Consider the following 16,549-nt stretch of genomic DNA (forward strand, 5'->3'; position numbering starts at 1 on the left):
ATCTTTTCATTATAATGGTGTATAATGAAATCAAATATATGGTGGTTTGGAACATATCGGATATTAAACTTAAAGTTCGTAAGATGAACTTTTATTTGACTCCTTTGTCAGAACACCAAAAAACCAAACCACCTATCTGTACTTGTTATCAGAGTCGCTAGGTGGCGGTACTGCATGGACCACTGTTAGCGTCTCTGCGCAAGTCACGGTCTGATTGGTGGAGGGAAATTTTGAAACGGGCGACTCGTTTCTTTGTTCTCGGCTAGACTGTAAATAGTTTTAGCAGCAGTTTCTAGGTTAATTTTAGCCACTAGGTCATAAGATAGGCACTACTACACGATGATATCGCGATCAGAGAGCATAAAGAAATCCTTCAGGCGGCGGAGGAGCTTGGTGACCGCAGCGGACGACCAGGCGAGCCCGGCGGCGGTGGTGAAGAAGCCGCCCCTCCGCCGGCGTCCCTCCCTCGCCTCGATGCAGGAGCTGCGCCAGAGCGTCCGACTCAAGCTGGACGATCACAAGAGAAGACACAGAAGTCTGGTAGAAGTTGGCAGCGATGAGGAAATACCAGAATCTCCACCAGATCAGAAAATCACAGGGTAAATGATCGAAAATGTTTAAAAAATTCCATGTTTATATGCCCCCCTCCCACTGCAGCATGTTTTGGGACGCCCAGGGTTTATTTATTTTTCGAATCTTACAATACAAAGCTACATGTTTTTCCCATTGTTTAATGGTGTAGAAGAAAACAAACTGCAGTTCGGTAGATTACAAACACCACCACAACATCAGGTTTCAAAAATATTTACATCAGGTTGAAGAATATTCCTGGAGTTCTATAACGTTAACGTTTTACATGTTCACCTACGGACATGTAAAAACCACACCCTTAGGTTAGAACTTAGGGTTAGGGTTACAGGACTCTAGGTAATTATCTTCAAGTAGATGTAAGGTGGAAAATGTTTTGCCCGCATCTTATCATTGGTGTTTTAGCCTAAAACTCGAAACAACCATGAACACTTCATTCTCTCCCGATTAGTAAATCCCCACAATTACAAAAATTTCCCCATTTCTGAAAGTGATTATGCAAGTCTCTTACTAGTAATTGTCTTGCCTATTATGAATATAATGCAGTCTTCTTTATTATAGAGGCAATATGATCTTATCATGTTTGAACTAAGTTGAACTTTTCCGTTGTAAACCTCATGAACATGACTTGTTCCAGTATGAAACCAAGGTTTGTCCGTCGCCCGTCCCTAAGAAGCCTGAAAGCCAGTCTACCCTACAACCTGCGCATGAGACGCCAGCCCAGCCTGGTAGAGGCCGTGGACGAAAAGGCCAGTCCCGTGGTCGCCACTTCGGCCAAAGTCCGCAGACGTCCGTCCTTCAAGATGATTCGCAACCAGCTGGCCGAGCGCGGCGTCGGGAGGGAGCTGTCCGGACTGAAAAGGAAAGCGAGCAGCGTTGTTCGAGCGGCTACAAACACGCTCGGAGCATTGCCAAATGTAAGTACACAGGGACTATGGTACTAGACGTCATTGGGGGCAATCTCCAGATCCCTGGCCCTGATAAGATTTGAAATGTCTGTGAAGTGTGATGCTGATAGAGAATTTAGTTTAGAAAATAAGAAATTAACAAACGTTACCTGTTTGTCTTACAATTGCACAACAGGGTTCTAACCAGTTAGCTGGGGCAACGATCGCAAGGAGAAAATCGTAATTTTATTTTCTCTGCGACCTTGGGGCGGGCCCCATTGGGCTAAACGGTATTTGCGTATCCGTTCCGTGGAGATACCCCTTCCTCCGTTTTTTTGCACGTCCCTGGCTTCCCTGGAGTCTTGCACACTGCACCGTGCCGTTCGCGATCTCCGCTTTCCCCAAAGTAGCCCGAAAGGCGATCTTTGTCAACGGATCGCTATGCCTAAGTCATACCGCCCGCCATCTTGGAACACTTCATAGATCTTTGTCGATGTTCGGGACAGGCTTCGCCAACGCTCCGGAGCCTTTCCGGCTATTCCCGAAGCGCCTCCGACCATAGCCGGAAAGGCTTTGGACATCGACGAAGATCGACGAAGTGATCCAAGATGGCGGTCGTTGCCCCAGCTACTAACCAGTATGTTATTCTAGTGTAGAATAAACATTATCTTTCAAATGGTTAAAATTTGTAGGAATCAACCAAATTTTCTCAGTATGATAAATTGATATCTACTGCTGGTTATTCTTTTTCCTGGATTTCTTCATGTTACGGCTTGATTTCTGAAGTTATTGCATTTTGCTGTTGTCCCCAGAAATTCAACATAAACAACCAGAAACGCCAGCGGTTGGTCGACACGTGTGAGGTTTCCTCACCGGACACGACGGTCGGTTATCGCTACAGGTCAGTTCGACAAACTGTGTTGTAAAAGAGTATCTGTGCTTTGAGTTTTTGCCTTCATATAAAATATACTGTAAATGCAGAAATATTCGCGGTGGATTAATATTCGCGGTTTTCGCGGCGGCCGCTTCACCGCGAAATTAAATCCACCGCGAATATTTCGTCTGCTGGCGCCGCCTAAGGTGCCCCTTTTCCGCTCCATGTACATACTACTACTGTCTTTGTCACTGTATAATGAAATGTTTGACATACTTACTACGGTGAAGACACACATGTAATTTTTTCATACGACCAACTGTATTACAGTACTGTACCGTATGTTCACCATGATACAAAGGTCGTACTACTGTATACTATTACGTATTGAGAGGGTAGATACGATTAGATCAGTAACAGTGGCTCACGCAAGAACAAGTCAAAAGCATGGAAACTGTTCTATCCGTCTGTATAGGACCCTTACCGGGTAACCAGCAAGTGTTTTCCGACTGGCGGTTTGTAGAGGCGCCGGGTTTTACACGGCAGTTCGTGACTACAGTGCAGTGCTGAAAATGCATTGAATTTCGCGGGATGGCGCTACCGCGAAATTAAATCCACCGCGAAATGTCCATTTTGCCGCTACCGCGAAATTAAATCCCCGCGAAATTAAATGCATTTACAGTAGTTAAAAGTGTCATATTGATGTCAATGTCAGGGCTCGAAGTTAACTATGTCCCGATGTCACGGGGCCACTAAAATTTAGGCCGGGACAACTGAAAAATCTTTTTGGGACACTTTGGGGACAATAGGAAAATAATCAATGAATCAACATCAGAATGTCCGATCTCCCCGCGCCCGCGGTTGCCAGGCGTGCGTACTCTGACTTACAGTTGTTGTAATACATAATTTCTGAAAATAGGGTTGGGACAGTCCATCCTCACTTCGGGACAGTTGAAATTTATTTTTGGGACAATGCTGGGACAGTAGGAAAAAAAGTTAATTTTGAGGCCTGCAATGTACATGTATGGTGCTGATTACTTTGGAGGTGGTGGAGGAGGTGTTTATGGTGGTGGTGGTCTGAAAGATGTGTTATTCCCAAATGACGTTGTTTTCCTTCGAATCTTACTGTTTCCCACCCCGCCGCTAACCTCCTCCTGACCCCAGTATCCTAACTCAACCCATAAACAGGACCATACGGAACCCCTCCCCCTTCACCCCTGTACGACAAAGTAGTACGGCCCAGCGGCGGTCGGTACGGCGCAGCGCTCGCAGGAGGTCGCGGGCATCAGCCACTCCCTCCGCCAGTCCTGCGTCTCTATTGGCCACTCCTGACGGGCCTTTGACACCAATGAGGTTTGTTTGTCTGTCTGTTTGTAAATAGTAAAATACATTTGAATTTGTACATCCCCTTAATCATAAAAGGTGTATTCAAAAATTGTAAATCCTTTCAAAAATTGTAAAGCCAATGTGTACTGTTGTAACATCCTTTACAGGTTCAGACCTTACATCTTATACCTGCTCATACTCATGGTAGTATTGATACATAATGATATGTCAGTAAAATGATGAAGTGTCATTTTTGGCCATCAGTAATTTACCTGACAAATAAGGTATATGTGTGCCTGAAAAAGAGCTAATGTGTTTTTCGAGCCTAAATTTTGGTTGTAGTTTGGATGTTTCACTGGTACAGGTGCAAGAGCACGCAATGATATGTATGATGTGCACTACCAGGATGATCCAACAGGAGGCTCTGTCCAACAGGGCCTGTTACATCAAGTTTGACAGCCCAGGGAAGGATCTAGACCTCACCTTCAACAGGACTGTCTCTAACGTCTCCACGGAGCTCAGCAGAGCAGACGACCCTAAATGTGAGTCCCAGTTTATTTCAAACTCCATGGAGCTTTAGATGCTTGAGACTTGTAGTTAAGTTGTAGCATGAAATCCAGCCATTTTGAACTTCTCTCAAACTGTTGCATTTCAGTAAAGGTTAGAGCAAACTGAAGCTGAAGAAGCCTGGATCTTAGGCTACAAAAAAACTGTTAACTCATCTAAGTATGTGGGGTACTCAAATTTCACTGCAAGATGAAAAGAGTTTGCTATATCTTTGAATTTGCGACAGAAACAATGGTAGCAACATAATCACTGAATGGAAAGTAGAACAGAGCCACCACAACACATTCTGAATTTCAGTACAAAACACAGTCAGTGAAAATTTTGCAAAATTTTTGTTTTAGCTTTCAAACATCTTTTAAAATTTATCTTTTTTCTACTTTCAGCCATTTCCCTGGATGAAGCTGTGATCTGTAATCTGATGACCAAGCTGAACTCAAAAGTGTCCGTCAAAGACAACTGAGACCGCAACACAAGGGGTGATACATGTACACAGTGTCTTCTATCTAAATTTCATCTTCTATCATCTATGTACTCTGTCTTTGGGCCAACCCTCATGTCATTCCTCAAAATCATGCCAAGAATTAACAAACGATTTATGTAATATGTTACATAATCTTACTGGACTGTGTCAAATAGTGCCAGGCATTTGCAAAGTTGTGCCAATCAGTATTTTGCTTAAAAATGGCACGAAATTGAACTTGTATCAAACTGAGTATGTAACATTCTGTGCATGGCCATTTTGTTTGGCTCATCTAGGATTTGTGTGGAAATGTGTAAGTGTGACTGCAATGGATGATTGCCATAGATTTAGAAAGTTAGTGCAATTTCCTAACACACTATGGCACATTCCAGTGAGATACCAGCTGTAGCACTTTCTCAAAATGTGCTGTTTATCTAAGTGTTATATCTCTCTGTCAGTCATAGATATAGCAAAATCATTAAAAATTAGGGGTAGTCTCCACGCTGTCACCATGACATATTTTTTGTCAAACCTCCAACATTTCTGTCTCTTATATGTTGTTACATTATTTTGTGTTTTGTATCTTTAAACAATATCGGTATGTGAGAAACGGAAAATGTCATTAATGTGGCCAAAGTCTTTAACTGGTTCAACAAATATTGTTCAAGCTTGCTCTATTTTGTACCACTTAATAGAATTGTATGTACATGTATTGTTTTTAATGTTTTTCACTTTTTGTTGCGTCTTGCTAAAATGCTGCCAGTTTGTTTGGATTATCCAAACAGTGCATATATAACGAATAACGAATAATAATGTCTGAAATCCGCTTGCTTTTAAATGCCAAGTCAGCTTGATTTAATTACATATCAATCATGGAACTAACGACAATTATGGTATTATGGTATTATGATTTGAGTTTAAATCAGTACAATGAGAATTTGATATGAAAATCTTTCTGGTGGAAGAAGTTATATCTGTTGCTAACCGACGTCTTTCTATAAAGGTTTTATTTTTGTAACACATTTGTATTTATCAATAACTTCTCATGCTACCTAAAACTAATGATACATATATCTTTTTTATATCATCAACTCAATTTTTATAAGAGTAGGCCTAGGAAAAATTGTGTTTCCAATTATGCTCCTTTAAAAAGATTAGGGTCAGTGGGTAGACTTGTTATAGTCTTCAAAAATTGCGGCCTAGAACTACTACATTTTTGCAATGTACAAAACAGCTATTCATGGAACAAGCAAAAGTATATTGATAAATTGACAATGTGTAGCACAAATTGTATTTTCCAATTTATCAATAAGTATAAATTGTATTTATCAAACTGTTGAAAGCCCTTATCAGTTAACAGTGTGAAATGCAATAAGTTTTCATGCAGAAATTAGAAACAAAGAGCTGACTAAAAATGGCAAAGGTTGGCAGGTTTTTGCTTGGGTTGTTTGGTAAACCGGAAACACATTTCTTGCATAGGCCTTATATATAGACAACTATATAGCCAACTAACGGGACATCTCATGTACATTGTATACTAAAATAGGATAATACAGGGTATACCAATTCTATAGCCAGACTGAATACTTAGAATAGTGTTAAAGGCAACATGTTCTAAAATACACCTGCAAGACTTTTGAGCTGTGCAAAAATTTTGATTGTATTTTTATGATTTACATGGCTGCACAAAGAAAGTTCGTAAAGTCTAAAAATTGTTTTGGTCACTTGCATTTGAAAGTACAGTACTAATTTTGAGTCTCTTAGCGTATCTCTTAGCAGAAGTTTTAAAACTGTGCACATTATGACAAAAGTTCTGCTGTTTTAAATGACATAGTGTAAATGTAGTCTTACCATATGCATGTAACTACGCTGTAGTATGAATGTATACCTCACTGTTTCACCACTTCTACACTTACACTTTAATGTTGGATCAAAGTTGAACTGCAATTTCCAACACAAAATTTGGGCCTATCCAATTTTTTACTGTCCAGTATTGTCCAGGAATGAGCAATTCACTATACCCTGTCATGTTATGTACTAGATGGAAGTTAGATCACATGAACATGTGCAACTAAAGATCCCACCATTCACAGAGTCACGTGTTTTATCTACACAACGTGACATCACAGAAGCAGTGGATTGCTTATTCCTTGACAAAGACTGGAATTGGACAGTCGAGAATTTGAGTAAGTCCAATTCTTGTGTTGGAAATAACAGGTCAACTTTGATTCTACCAACACAGATGAACTTTCGTGTTAAAGTCCAGTGCATTGTGCCATATGTACAGTACATGTATTTTCTGTCATGACAGATCTAACAAATCTAGGAATAAAGTCTAATTGTTACTACTGCTTAGTTTTGTTTCATTTTAGTTGTTTGAAATATGAGTAATATTTCTTACTTATCAGTGCAATTCATATGCAATTCACTTTTGAATTTGTGTCCTCATATGATACCACGGCACAAGTGGTAGTGCAACCCCATTGGATCAAAATTAGGCATGGAAAATTTTTAAATCTAGATCGGCTGATGCTATTTTCTGCATTTTGAGGGGCAAATTTTGCTTGTAGGCTATGCTTCGTCCTATGACTTCCGATTTTTGTCCATCATAGAGGACAGAATGGGCAAAATGTTTGACTGTCCCCAGCAGCAAAATTCTGTCAAAGGACTTAAGAATGGACGCTGGCTAGAACCCTGGGTGTAAGCCTCAAATCTCTGCACGTAAAAGAACCCAACACACTTATCAATAAGAGTAGGGGTGACCCAGTGTCCTGCACAGAGGAAACTAGTGTCATACTCCTTCACCAGTAGTTTAATGGCTCTGGTTTCCTCTGCTTTTGGTTCCCTTTGCTCTTCTGTCAACCCACTTACATTCCAGTTTTAGGTGGGAAAATCCCTTTAACAGACCAGTGACGCAGACTTAAACTGGGAATGACGCAGCATATTTGTTTAACACGTCTTTGTTCTTTATTTACCAACGTACAAAGGACTTATTTGCTCTAAGCTGACAAACACACTAGTAGCTGAGAGCCAAACTGATCAATAATAAGCGACAGGCAACAGTCCAGATACAGCAACAGACTTTGAGGGTAAAAAGTCGTACTAGTGAGGCAGTGAATGTGGAAACATTCTCCTACAATGGAGGAATCTGCAACAGGAAAAAGACAACATGACACAAGCATTGTGGAAAGTATGGAACCAGCAGAACTGGCTAGCCAGGACTCTGTGACCAAAGTCCAGATGGCACTTGGACATGACTTACCTGACGGTACAGCTATGCCAGAGAATATGGAAGATATCATGGAGGAAGCACAAATCCTACCGTTGGACAGTAGTGGACAGGACTTTGCTAATGCAGGGATGAAGGAAGAACCTGTTCCTTATGATTGCAAACAGGACAGGAGAAAATCCACCCAAAGAAGAACAGCTGGAAGGAGCCCCAGTTTTAAGTCTCGCTTTTGCGTGCTTTTATGAAAAGTGCTGTACCATTTGTATTGAAGGAAGAATTTGAATGGAACCGTACAATTCCATCGGAGTCACCATGAAGAGGACCGAGTGTAAATGAGTAAGTACCACATTTATTTAAGTTTGATAATATTCTACCTGTATTAAAGTTACAACTCAAGCATCATAATTCAAAGTTAGGATGTAAAAAAATCAAAGCTGAACTAAATGCTGATTATTATAAACACCTGAATCATTCCTCTTAGAATACGAATAAGCAATTTGTACTCTTAGCAATGTCCAAATGGTGTCATCTCTAAAAATAGAACAATGTGTGTAGAACTGGCTGTTGGTTTAGTGTTAAAACCTACTGTATTCTTTTATCTCACAAGCCACTTTCCAGATAGTATAACTACTAGATCTGCCACTAATCCATTGTCTTATTAGTCTTCACCATTTCTGTGACTGTGTGTTTTTCAGTTTAGAAGCTAGTTTCCCTGCCACTGGTGTACAGTTGTTTACCCTGCATGGACATTAGTGACTTCACCCAACAAGCCAAGCATCTCCTACTGAGTTCATCTTAAGTTAGAAGGAGGTGGAAACAGGAGATGGCGGTAAACACTGGTTTTTGAGAGTTCCATAGTGATAATTTGGCAGTCAGAGGAAGGAAGCTGTGGCTGTAGAAGGACTGTATCTGTATCTATATAGCCGGTATAACCGCCCTTCGGCGTAACACACCAGCTTCGCAGGCAAGTGGCGCGACAGCAGCTGGTCATATTACACTGAAGGACCCATCACACCTAACTTTAGCACATCTATCTGCAAGCGTTCTTTAAAACAATCCAGAGAAGATGCACCTACTGTGCTTAGTGATAACAAATTCCACTCTACGATAGTTCTGGGAAAATACAAATTTTTGGACACATCAATCCTAGGTTGGTAACTCTGGTACTTGAAGTCATGGACTTTGAGACAGTACTGGTAACTGAACAGTATAATGATGTGAGTTAGAAGAAAACCTGGTATAATGCTAAAAGGCTCTCAATGGAGGGACAAGTAGTTAAGTTTCAATTTGAAAAAAAAACATGCTTACCTTTACTTAGTGTACAGAGTGTACACCATTTCTACAATAACATAATGTGTACATATGGTTAAGAGATGGATAGGATACACCAGATTTTAAGTGATCAATGCTTCAGTATACCAAAGACAGCAAACAAAAATTAAGATAAAAAGAGAGTACAAATAGTACAGTTCCTTGTAAGAACCACTGTTTATTTTTATAAACAATTAAAGTTTTACAATAGAAAATAAGGCAAACTATCATAAAACCATTTTGTAGTCATTAAAACAATCCTAAATCAGTAAAATGTCTAGAAATACACAGATTACAAATGAAGCGGTATTGTGTCTGATACAATATGATTTTATGGGGAAAATCAGTGATTTAATTATTGCAAAGAAGACTCTGACGTCTTAAATAGCATATTTAGCGCAAATGTTACATTTTGCTGTATGTCTAACAAGATAGTGATAAGTGTAAATAAAATAAGGTACTATTGGCTCCACCCTTGGGGAATTTCCAAAATATACCTAACTATTTGATGCTATTGTTGAGATATTGCACAAACATGTTGGCTAGTTTAGCTGTGTCATCCACAGGGTGCATCTTGGTGTAGGTTATGAACTGTCTGCGATGTCTTCTAAGTTCCGGGGCACTCACCACATGGCTCAGGTAGATGTGAGCTTTGGTTAAGGAAACAAGAAAAATTTTCCAAGGAGATATTTCTTGTTTCTTTTCTGTACTTATTGTTCATACAAGAGAATGCACAAATAAGCTACCTAACAGGGTAATACACTGATGTCAAAGTATGAAGATATGTTTTGTAGAATCTGATTGATCATGGCAATTTAAAACAAGGACACTGTTTTGGTCATTTTTCTTCATCATAAGTTGGACCTGTGATATTCACTGCAACATTACTGTGTCATTAGAATGTCTCAAATATGCGGACTTCCCAACACGGCCTGAGTTGGTCAAAGAGTTATTGGTAAGCTACTAAAAACTTAGCTACATAGCTGTATAGGGAACTTCATTTGGCTTTCTTGTGTGATGTTAAATAATGCTGGAAATGTAAACAAGTGACACAAAAATGTTGAAAATAAGTTACAAATGTGCAGAGATTTTTAAATTCTATATTTATAGTTTCGGTGCCAAAAGTCTACAATACATAGCTTATGCTTTATCCATATGGGAGGGACCTTAAACTTTTGCTCACAATGTATGACACTGCAGAGGCAAACTATGAACTGGACTATACAATTGTCTAACACCTGGAAAGGATATTTTGTCTGCAGCTCCTGGTATGTAGATGTGGTCTCCTGGAACTGCCGTCTTCTGGGCATCAAGTAAGGTCTGAAAAAGAGATGACAGAGGGTTGGCCTAAACAAAGATAGTTTGTGTCTGTGTGTGTGTGTGTCTGTGTGTGTGTACCAAAATCCAGGCATCAATTATCAAATTTAAACTGTTAAAAGACTGCATACTTACATTAACGACCTCCTGGGTGATCTTGTCAAGCTCATGTAGAAAGTTGGTAGATGACAGGGGTTGCTGTGGACAAATACAACATCACATTTGTAAACAGTTCAGAAATGTGCCTAAAGGGACAATAGAATAGCCTCCTTTACAAATAAGATAAAATATATGTAACAAAAACTAATAATAAAACATGTATGTTAATTACGAAGTAAATGAAGGACTACCAAGAAACTATAATATTTTTCTACTAAAATAGCTTGATTCACACATTCAATTTACATGGAATTCTGCAACCTTTCTTCTATACTATTATACTGCGGAAGTAATTATGGAGATATTTTACAGTAGTTTAAGCTACCTTGTTCATTATGTTCATCATTCAAAGCTGCTATCTTTCTTAATTCTTATAAGCATATCTTTTTCAAAACTGTGTTTTACTGGTAATTGCCTTTAGACTTAAGATCATAAGATCATTAACAACAGTATGGACGATACCTACAGTTTGTGTAGAGGCGTTTGGGGGAGGGGCCTTCCTGTGGAAGATAGCATCACAGATGTCCTGACATGGCAGCTCATCGTCTGTCTGGATGGTGAAGAGAGGACAGTCCCACCTGTGTCTGGAGTCCGGGGCTTCGAATCTCATCACAAGTCCGTCAAATCTGTACAAAACAGGATAAGCTTACTGGTGCTGGATGTGGGCTGTACCAAGCCTTCAAGGGGTGGGTTTTGTTCCAATATAATAATACCTCCAGTCCTACAACTTCATTCTGGATACTACTACCTGTACATACTACAGAATGATGTCCTCTCAAAAAATATAGAAGTTACAGTACGTACAAGGTAAGTGAAACAGACTGTTCAGAGAAATAGCAAGCATGATGCTTTTTTGTCAGCTATGTCAAGGAGGTTAAAAAACATTTTTTTAACCTCCTTGGCTATGTGGGCTCTCTACGGCTTGCATGTTTAGCTAAGCACACTGGATCACCCCTTCTCTTCAAAGTGTGTTAAGTTCTTTTACATGAAGAGGTTTGACACTGAGGCTTACAACTGAAGCTCCCTCATACTGGCTTTGTGTCACCATCCCAAATATCAAATGTTATCCCGTACAACACGTCCGAGCTGGGGTTGACCCTAAACATTGCTAGAATTGAACTCCGGCTCATGGAATTGATCCAAGCTGTATTGACAGTTACTGTATTAGTCCATGGCTGAACCAAGGTGTAGAAGTAGAACTAACATTTCTTGTGTATACTGCTCTGACAGCTCCCTCTCCTGGTTCCATTGTGAGGCCACTGGTGGGTTGATGTCACAGTGGATCTGGAAACAACACAGAACTACATAAGATGGTATAATTGGCTCCAACCCTGAGGGGTTGCCAAAAACAATGCTACAGAAAAGTCTTGGAGAACACAGATGTAACCAAGGAGGTTGAAAATCTCCTTGATGTAATAATGGCTTTCAAATAAACAAGAGAATCTTAACAAAATTGATGTATCATTATTAATGTGTATCATATTTGTGAAGTGCTGTCTCCGATCAGATGAAAGGAGTGGAGACCATACCACCTTCCTACATACAGCAGACATTACTCCTCACATCTGCTTGAAGATTAATTTTTCTTTATCACAAAGCCATTGAATGATGAATATAGCATTACAGAGCTTTTCTACTCTTGTTGATTAATACTAGTACAGTCATGTTTAGTTTACATGTGATATAAAAGGAACTTTTAAGATGATTCTAAAAATATAGGTTGAAGATTGAAGAGAGAGTTTTTTGCCTTACCACACAGTGTGGCGTCTGCAGAAGTTTGATAAGACAGAACAGCTCATATCTGTAACCTGTAAAAAAGAGATGACCATAAGTTATATAAAAATAACAGGGAACTCTTAGGACCCCTGAGCTAAACATCTGAAATACTAGAAAGGTAACATTTGCTGTCAAATACACAATGTTTTTCACATGGTCTAGCCTAAAACATTTACTGGTCTGTTTATTCTTACACATTGATATCTGTATGACAATCAACCCCTCCAGCTCTGTCCTGCCACTTGCTACATAATGTAACCGAACACCACAGGGTGTCTGCTATATTACCAGTAACCATGGTGAGACAGCCATTTGACTCAGGTCATTGACCTTATTTGCTTGGAATCGGAAGAATATGTTTCTCTTCCGTGAAGGTACATGTACAAGAATTACATATCATAATCTTGCAAAACACAGTTCACACAGGTAGGTTAGCTCACCTTTTATGTAGTTTAAAGAGTCTAGGATCACAACAGTTTCTTTGGTAAGTTTTCTGCGAATGAGAAAATACACTTTTGTTTGATTTCACAAAGCAAAATATCAGTACCACTAATTGATAATTGATAACATTTCCTCTATTGACATTACACAATTCAAATTTTGTCATCCCAAACACAAACTGTTACAGTAACTGCAGCAGGATATGATAAAAATCATAGATAACGTTAATGAAAGTAAATAAGGGCCTTGCGGACATTAAAGACTGACTTCTAACAGTAACATGGACTAATGGACAACATTGTGGACTTTTCTTCTCATTTTATCTTGCTGTTAAAGACATTCGCGGCATGATAGAGATACTGGGATCAAATCCCCCCATACTTACTTCTCTGTTGCAGACTTCAGCTTGGCTCTGGCATCTTTTTCTTGTCTAGAATCTAAAAACACAATGATAAAACAAAAATCAAATTATTTCGTGTCAAATTTGTGAAATAAATCTGAGTACTCTTTCAACCTCGTTGGTAAATCTTTAAAACTATAACGTTATAATAAAAATCAAATGTAAACCAAATGTGCCCCCCTCCCCACCACCACGACATACCTGCATACACGGCGTTTTTGTCGATACCAACACTTTCGTCGCTTACGACGTGCACGGGACGGTCGGTCGTACTTTCGATGTGATTTTTTAACTCCTCAACTCGTCTACTTTTCCCGCAACAAGGGATGCCGCACAAAACTACAAGCGGCATGGTAGCACTGCCACACACAGCTCTGCCCAGCAGATATTACTTGCACTTTTCACATATTCCGCTAGAGGTCTCTACTGCACTGCATAGCATTGACCTGTGACCTTACCCCTATTTGCATGACAAATCTCAGACAGAAAGCTTGCAAAATTTTTACGGTCCGTATCAAAAGATGCACCTACTGTAACGCATGAGTGAATCAGATAAAATTAATGTTTGGCTTGTGAGCCCAACTTCTTGATATCACCAACGTAAAGTAAATTGCTAGAAAAGCGGTGGATACTGAAAGGGGTCCACACACTGTGAGACAGAACAACGCAGTTGTCATATATTAAAAGCTATCAAAATAGATAGTGGCTCGATGGCTGTGAACATAAACGGGTGGAGTGTAACACTATGATGCAGTTCAGGCCTCGAGCAAGGTAGCTGTGGAGTTACTGAAATGTCAACCAGGTAAGTTCTTTTTTAAATTGTAAATACTGTGTATACTGTAACTGTTAGATGCATCTTAAATTCGCAGGGATTTAATAATTTTGAGTTTTTTTTGCGGTGGTTTTAAGTTCGCGGTCGCACCAGGCACTGTAGTCTCTAACTGCCATGGAAAAATGTTTGCGGTGGTTTTTAATTCGCTGTTAAGCGGCCACCGCGAAAACCGCGAACATAAAACACCGCAAAAGTTTCTGCATTTACAGTATCATCTTACACTATGTAACGTTATATATTCTTAAGGTATTTGTAATCGTTACTTAGTAGTACTTAATTAGGTACACCAGTGTCCTACCCCCCGTAGTGCCTGTAACCACAGTACTGTGTCCGTACCCCAAGAAGTGTCCATTTGTAACCCCCAGTAGTGTCTGTACCTCCTGAAGTGTCCATACCCCCAGTATTGTGTACCCCTTTGTAGTGTCCGTACTCTCAGAAGTGTCCCTACCCCCAGTTATGTCCGTACCCCTTTGTAGTGTCCATTCCGCCACAAGGAAATCTGTTTGAGTCCCACTGGTGTTTTAAAATCCTTAACAAGGCTATAAACTGCCACAGTACTGACTATAACATCTATTATCATAATACCAGCACGTTTACGACGATTTCTCTAGCCATACTGATTTGACAAATTGTCAACGCATCATTTTCTCCAGTTACATGTTGCTGTTATAGGTTACCCTTGCCACTTTTTCTGTGTAACTTTTCTGCTACTCTTGTCCTGCTAAAAGCGTAATATTGTAATTGTAACACGCCGCGGAATTACACGGCGAACGGGCGCGTGGTTGGGAGGGGGTAAAAATACCGGGCGGAAGAAACACGGCACAATTAACTGCCGCTATGTACCTTTATACATCCTCTGATGTTCCTTCCTTTTCTGTTAGTAAATGCATAAAACATGCATGAGCATACAAAATGTCATGAGAAAACGGACGTACACTGTCAAGAATTTTTATTTAATTTCTGTCCGTCACAACCGCTATGACGTAACACTTCACTGCAAGCATAGATATAAAAATGGAGGGAAAATGGCTGCGTACGTTCAATTTTGCCCATTCAGTCGTAGATCCGGGCTATTATGCAACGGTTCTTCACACTTTTACATGAGTTGTAGGTCACCAACAGAAATTCAAGATTGCTGTTGAATCATGCTCGTCTTGTGCCGTGAGCATGTGTAATTATGATCTACAAATCTGGCAATGAATGTGACAGTGTGTTCGTCCCACGACGAGCTGCCTACCCCAAAAAAGATACTGAAAACTTTTGGCCTTGTTGTCTTCGAATACATTGTTATCGATGCTTTGTAAATGATGTATTGGACACCTAGAATCTAGATGTCTGAAGTGTGCACACCTCAGAAATAACTATTGTTGCATGTGTTACGTAAGATCTCTTTAAATTCCATTATTTTTGATCGGCTGGTATAAGTCTTACTGCCGGTATTATGCCAATGCATGTTACTACTCGTATTGACAGTCTGTAAAACTTGGTAGAGATTATACAATAAACTATATTACGCTACTTCTCTCTTGTTATTTTCTTCAACATGTATTCATATGTCTGCCCATAGGACCTATTTTTTAATAGGTTTAACATCCGGTACATCATCCGGTCCACCAAATTTTTACAGGTCTGTTTTTTCTGGACTGGTCCAATAAGAAAAAATGGTTTTGTACCAGTATGATGTAACGTTACTGGTACCCACCCCTAGTGCATACCCCTAGTAGTGTGCGTACCCCCAGGCAGTAATGTCCGTACCACCAGTGAAATAAACCAACTTGTTAAATCGTCTATTTTTTAAACATCTGACTCGGTTTTATCTTTTTTTTCTTTTTGAGTGATGACATCTTTACCTCAAATAAATAATACAGTAACACATAGACATAGTCTTCCTTTTATAACATTGTTTCAACTGCAAATGTTAACTGCACACTTTAACTGGAGTCCCTTTCCCTGTGCTAACACAAAATCAAACCATCACAAAAAGAAATGATTTTACACTGTAATACATAAAAATACTACTACTTGTTTCCTTGGCAAGCACAAACTCCTTACTTGATTTCCAAATGTTTCATTCTAGAAAAATCAGCTCATTTCATTGCTAAAAACACATCCCCACACTAAGTCTGCAAATGGTATGTTCCCCCAAAGGGGTTAATTTTATTCATGAATGCACCCTGATCTCCCCCCACTAAATTTTCTAATTGGTATGTTCCCATAATCATCTCATTTCCTGTCACTGCAGGCCCTTCCCTGGTCACGTGACCTGATCACATGACCTCATCACATCTATCCCTGCCTCCCATCCACATCTGGCCGAGCGACGGACTCCGACAGCCAGCTGGGACGCCGTCCTCACCGAACACACGCACAGGTACAGCCAAC

The 16,549-nt window shown here is 39.8% G+C and overlaps 3 protein-coding genes and 1 long non-coding RNA gene across 6 annotated transcripts in view; 3 read left to right on the forward strand and 1 right to left on the reverse strand.

The window, feature by feature from the left end:
* Positions 1–193: 193 nt before the first annotated feature.
* On the forward strand, positions 194–7,050 carry LOC118412443. 2 transcript variants are annotated; one of them, XM_035815314.1, is made up of 6 exons: positions 194–599; positions 1,226–1,505; positions 2,288–2,376; positions 3,514–3,702; positions 4,081–4,217; positions 4,626–7,050. In XM_035815314.1, the coding sequence occupies exons 1-6, from the start codon at positions 340–342 to the stop codon at positions 4,700–4,702; spliced, it is 1,032 nt and encodes a 343-aa protein (XP_035671207.1). In that variant the 5' UTR covers positions 194–339; the 3' UTR covers positions 4,703–7,050. The 2 variants fall into 2 exon arrangements, with proteins under 2 accessions (XP_035671207.1, XP_035671208.1); XM_035815315.1 differs by having other exon boundaries at positions 3,538–3,702.
* Positions 7,051–7,493: 443 nt separating this feature from the next.
* LOC118412461 lies at positions 7,494–9,686 on the forward strand. The gene is made up of 2 exons (XR_004830768.1): positions 7,494–8,267; positions 8,627–9,686. It is a non-coding gene; the product is annotated as an uncharacterized LOC118412461 (long non-coding RNA).
* Positions 9,404–13,763, reverse strand: LOC118412447 (protein KTI12 homolog). Its single transcript, XM_035815318.1, has 9 exons — positions 13,537–13,763; positions 13,321–13,372; positions 12,935–12,987; positions 12,471–12,526; positions 11,923–12,002; positions 11,185–11,344; positions 10,695–10,757; positions 10,494–10,562; positions 9,404–9,887 (listed from the first exon to the last, which is right to left on the reverse strand). The coding sequence occupies exons 1-9, from the start codon at positions 13,685–13,687 to the stop codon at positions 9,744–9,746; spliced, it is 828 nt and encodes a 275-aa protein (XP_035671211.1). The 5' UTR covers positions 13,688–13,763; the 3' UTR covers positions 9,404–9,743.
* A 303-nt stretch (positions 13,764–14,066) lies between these two features.
* The window catches only part of LOC118412427 (synaptic vesicle glycoprotein 2C-like), a 61,962-nt gene continuing 59,479 nt past the window's right edge, over positions 14,067–16,549 (forward strand). For both annotated transcript variants that reach the window (XM_035815283.1, XM_035815284.1), the window contains exons 1-2: positions 14,067–14,137; positions 16,410–16,538. The gene's annotated coding sequence lies outside the window, so the exon portion shown is untranslated. The remainder of the gene's footprint in view (positions 14,138–16,409; positions 16,539–16,549) is intronic.

This window comes from Branchiostoma floridae, chromosome 3 (assembly GCF_000003815.2).
Source record: "Branchiostoma floridae strain S238N-H82 chromosome 3, Bfl_VNyyK, whole genome shotgun sequence".
NCBI lineage: Eukaryota > Metazoa > Chordata > Leptocardii > Amphioxiformes > Branchiostomatidae > Branchiostoma > Branchiostoma floridae.

Coding starts and splice junctions, on each gene's coding strand:
- LOC118412443 (XM_035815314.1), top strand. CDS start 340: ATGATATCGCGATCAGAGAGCATAAAGAAATCCTTCAGGCGGCGGAGG. Junction 1,506..2,287: donor CGCTCGGAGCATTGCCAAAT/GTAAGTACACAG, acceptor TGTTGTCCCCAG/AAATTCAACATAAACAACCA. Junction 4,218..4,625: donor CAGAGCAGACGACCCTAAAT/GTGAGTCCCAGT, acceptor TTCTACTTTCAG/CCATTTCCCTGGATGAAGCT.
- LOC118412447 (XM_035815318.1), bottom strand. CDS start 13,687: ATGCCGCTTGTAGTTTTGTGCGGCATCCCTTGTTGCGGGAAAAGTAGA. Junction 12,527..12,934: donor CTCTTTAAACTACATAAAAG/GTGAGCTAACCT, acceptor TCTTTTTTACAG/GTTACAGATATGAGCTGTTC. Junction 10,563..10,694: donor TCACCCAGGAGGTCGTTAAT/GTAAGTATGCAG, acceptor TCTCTTTTTCAG/ACCTTACTTGATGCCCAGAA.